This window comes from Oxyura jamaicensis, unplaced genomic scaffold (assembly GCF_011077185.1).
Source record: "Oxyura jamaicensis isolate SHBP4307 breed ruddy duck unplaced genomic scaffold, BPBGC_Ojam_1.0 oxyUn_random_OJ72541, whole genome shotgun sequence".
NCBI classification, from domain to species: Eukaryota; Metazoa; Chordata; class Aves; order Anseriformes; family Anatidae; genus Oxyura; species Oxyura jamaicensis.
Window position 1 is genome coordinate 1,317 of NW_023311105.1, and position 4,123 is coordinate 5,439.

General features: G+C 70.9%; 1 protein-coding gene across 2 annotated transcripts in view; it reads left to right on the top strand.

Moving 5' to 3' along the window:
- The window catches only part of LOC118159876 (interleukin-1 receptor antagonist protein-like), a 1,976-nt gene extending 1,070 nt beyond the window's left edge, over positions 1-906 (top strand). For both annotated transcript variants that reach the window (XM_035314416.1, XM_035314415.1), the window contains one exon: positions 514-906. In XM_035314416.1, coding sequence (XP_035170307.1) covers positions 514-723 — 210 coding nt within the window. In that variant the 3' untranslated portion in view covers positions 724-906. The remainder of the gene's footprint in view (positions 1-513) is intronic.
- The last annotated feature ends 3,217 nt before the right edge of the window (positions 907-4,123 follow it).

Below are 4,123 nucleotides of genomic sequence, written 5' to 3' on the forward strand. Positions count from 1 at the left end.
GGGGATGGGGACACCTTGGGGACACCCTGGGGATGGGGACACCACGGGGATGGGGACACCTTGGGGACACCTTGGGGATGGGGACACCTTGGGGATGGGAAGACCCCTGGGATGGGGACATCACAGGGATGGGGACATGGCGAGGATGGGGACAGTGTGGGGTGGGAACGCTGTGGGGGCACGATGGGGGTGGGGACACCATGGAGTTGGGGACACGGTGGAGATGGGGGCACCGTGGGGATGGGGACATGGTAAAAATGGGGACACCATGGGGACACCGTGGGGATGGGGACACCATGGGGTTGGGGACACCATGGGGATGGGGACACCATGGGGACAGGGACAATGTGAGGATGGGGCCACACCGGGAAGGAGGTGACACCAAGGAGACGGGGACACCACCGGCACCACGCTCCTGGGGCTGTGCCGTGGGGTCGGTGGCGGTGCCGGGGGGGGGACACGGACACCGTCAGCTGGCGCAGCCCCCGGCGGTGACACCGGCACCCGCCGCAGGCCGCCAACATCACGGAGCTGCCCCGCGCCGGCGAGGCCTCGGCGCCCTTCACCTTCTTCCGCTCCTACAAGGACGGGCTGTGGCGCTTCGAGTCGGCCGCCAACCCCGGCTGGTTCCTCTGCACCTCGGCGCGCGCCCACGAGCCCCTGGGGCTCTCGCGGCACCCCGACGCCAGCCACGTCCTCGACTTCTACTTCCAGCTCTGCTGAGCCCCCCGGGGACGGTGACAGCCCCCGTGGGATGGTGACACCCCCCGGGGACGGTGACACCCCCCAGGGATGATGACACCCCCCTGGGATGGTGACACCCCCCAGGACAGTGACATCCCCCCTGGGAAGGTGACACCCCCCTGGGGACCGTGGCACCCCGGCAATAAAAGCGCTTTGCTCCCCGATGTCCCTGTCCCCATGGGTGACACCGTGACCCCCCCCATCGTGTGTCCCCCCCCCCCCATGTCACCACCCCGGGGTGCCCGGCGTTGCGCCACGGCCTCGGCGGGGACGGGGACGGGGAGTCCCCGGGGTGGGGGTGACGCAGGCGGCGGGGCTCCCCCCGGCGGGGCACGGCCCCTTCCCGGCCCCTTCCCGCATCCGGCGCTGGCGGACGCCTCCCGCACGGCCCCCGCCCGCGGCGCTGGGGACGGGACGGGAACGGGTGGTGGCACGGGAACGGGGTGGTGGCACGGGAACGGGGTGGTGGCAGCACAGGAATGGGGTGGTGGCGGCACGGGAACGGGTGGTGGCACGGGAACGGGGTGGTGGCACAGGAACGCGGGGTGGTGGCAGCACAGGAATGGGGTGGTGGCGGCACGGGAATGGGTGGTGGCACGGGAACGGGGTGGCGGAGTGCCTGGGATGCTGGGGATGGGGACCCGGGGGGGACCCGGGGGGGACCCGGGGGGGGGGACCGGGTGTGTAGGACCGTGGGGATGGGGCACAAAGGGCTGTGGGGACGTGGGACGCGGGGCAGTGGGGACAGGGTGCACGGGATCGCGGGGATGGGAATGAAAAAATGTGGGGATGGGGCACACGGGACCTTGGGGACAGGGCACAAAAGACCTTGGGGACAGGGCACAAAAGACCTTGGGGACACAGCACACGGGACCGTGGGGACAGAGCATGGGACAAGGGGCACTGAGGACAGCGGGCACGGTCCCGGGGGCACGGGGCACACGGTGCCGTGGGGACAGGGCACGGGGGACCACAGGGACAGGGCGCGGGGGTCCCAGCACGGGGACAGTGCAGGTGGAGGACACGGGGAGCGGAGGACATGGGGCCCCGCCGGCATTTCGCCATCGCGCCGCGTCCGGGCTTGTCCCTGGGGCGGGCCCTGTCCCCACACCCTATAAGTGCCACCACCGGCGGGTGACAAGGCAGAGGACACCACTTCCCGGCAGGTTCTCGGAGGCCGACACCTTTGCAGGTAGAGCTCCCGGCGGGGACGGGGACGGGGATGGGGACGGGGATGGGGACGGGGACAGGGACGGGGACAGGGACAGGGACAGGGACAGGGACGGGGACAGGGACGGGGACAGGGACGGGGTGCCGGGACCGGATCCGGGCAGCGTTCCCGAGCCGTTCACTCTGGAGCCTACTGACAACCGGCGGTGCGGGGCGGCGACGGGGGGAATCTCCCCGCCGGTTCTCCCCAGCGCTGCCCCCTCTCTCGCGCAGGCTCTGCCATGTCCCACGCGTCCACAGCAGCCCCCAGGTGAGTGGCGGGGACGCGGGGACGCCTGCTCGGGGACCGAGCCCCCCGGCGTGGTGGCACCCGTCCTCAGCCCTCCCTCGCTCCTCCAGAGGCGGCGCCGGGAGCCCCCGGAGGTGCCAGGAACATGCCCGGCGCCGCGAGCACCCGCTGGGTGTCACCGTGGGGGGGACCTCTGGGGACAGCGGCCCCGTGGAGTCCGTCGTCGACCCCGACATGGAGGCCTTGTTCAATGAGTTCCTGGGGGAAGGTAAGGGCCGGGGGACACACGTGTCCTGTCCCCATGTCCCCGTGTCTCCGTGTCCCCATGTCCCCACACCCCATGATGCTTCCCCCCCATGTCCCCGGGCCCCCCCCCCCCCGTGCCTGTGATGTCCCCCTGTCCTCCTGATGCCCCCCATCCCCGTGTCCCTGTCCCCCCATCCCTGGGTCCCTTCCCCACGTGCCTGTGATACCCACAAGTCCTCGTGTCCCTGCGTCCCCATGCCCCTACATGTCCCCTGGGTCTCTATATGTCCCCAGGTCCCTACATGTCCCCATGTCCCTACAAGTCCTCGTGTCCCTACATGTCCCCTGGGTCCCTACATGTCCCCAGGCCCCTACATGTCTTTGGGTCCCTACCTGTCCCCATGTCCCTACAAGTCCCCTTGTCCCTACCTGTCCCCATGTCCCTATGCGTCCCCAGGCCCCTACCTGTCCCCATGCCCCTATGTCCCCAGGTCCCTACAAGTCCCCTTGTCCCTACCTGTCCCCATGTCCCTACGCGTCCCCAGGCCCCTACCTGTCCCCATGCCCCTATGTCCCCAGGTCCCTACACGTCCCCGTGTCCCTACCCATCCCCAGACCCCAAAACATCCCCAGACCCCCCCACATCCCCACGTGTCCCCATGTCCCCATCCCCCTCCACGTCCCCGCGTCCCCCCAGACTCCCGCGACGCCCACGCCCCCCTGTCCCCACGCACCCACCACACCGCCCCCCCCCCGCTCCCCCCGTGTCCCCGCGTCCCCTCGCAGTGAACTTCGAGGGGGTGGTGGAGACCACCTCGGTGCCCTCGAGGACGGCGCAGCCCTACCACTACGCGGTGCGGGACGCGGAGCACAAGGCGCTGTGCCTGCAGGGGGGGCGCCTGGTGGCCGACAGCCTGCAGGGCGCCAACGCCGCCCAGGAAGGTGGGTGCCGGGGGGAAGCCGGGAGGGGGGGAAGGGGAAGGTCACCCCCACCCATGGGTGCCCCGTCCCCGCGCAGAAGCCATCAGCGTGGTCCCCAACCGGCACCTGGAGCGCCGGCGCTGCCCCCTCATCGTGGGCGTCCGCGGGGGCAGCCAGGTCCTGTCCTGCGGCACCGGCCCCGAGCCCCAGCTGAGGCTGGAGGTGAGTGGGGGGGCGGGGGGGGGTCACCGGGCACCCATGGGACACCGGGGGGGGGGGCACCACGGGGTGGGGCGCCCGTGGGGGTGATGCGGGGTGGGGGCGCGTAAAGGTGGAGGAGAGCGGGGGTGGAGGAACCAAGGGGGGGGGGGAGGGGGGGGGGGCGCGGGGTGGTGGCACCCCAAGGTGGGGTCACCCCAAGGTGGTGGCACCTCAAGGTGGGGTCACCCCAAGGTGGGGTCACCCCAAGGTGGTGGCACCCCAAGGTAGGGTCACCCCAAGGTAGGGTCACCCCAAGGTGGTGCCACCCCAAGGTAGGGTCACCCCAAGGTAGGGTCACCCCAAGGTGGTGGCACCCCAAGGTGGTGGCACCTCAAGGTGGGGTCACCCCAAGGTGGTGTCACCCCAACGTGGTGGCACCCCAAGGTAGGGTCACCCCAAGGTAGGGTCACCCCAACGTGGTGCCACCCCAAGGTGGTGGCACCTTAAGGTGGGGTCACCCCAAGGTGGTGGCACCCCAAGGTGGTGGCACCT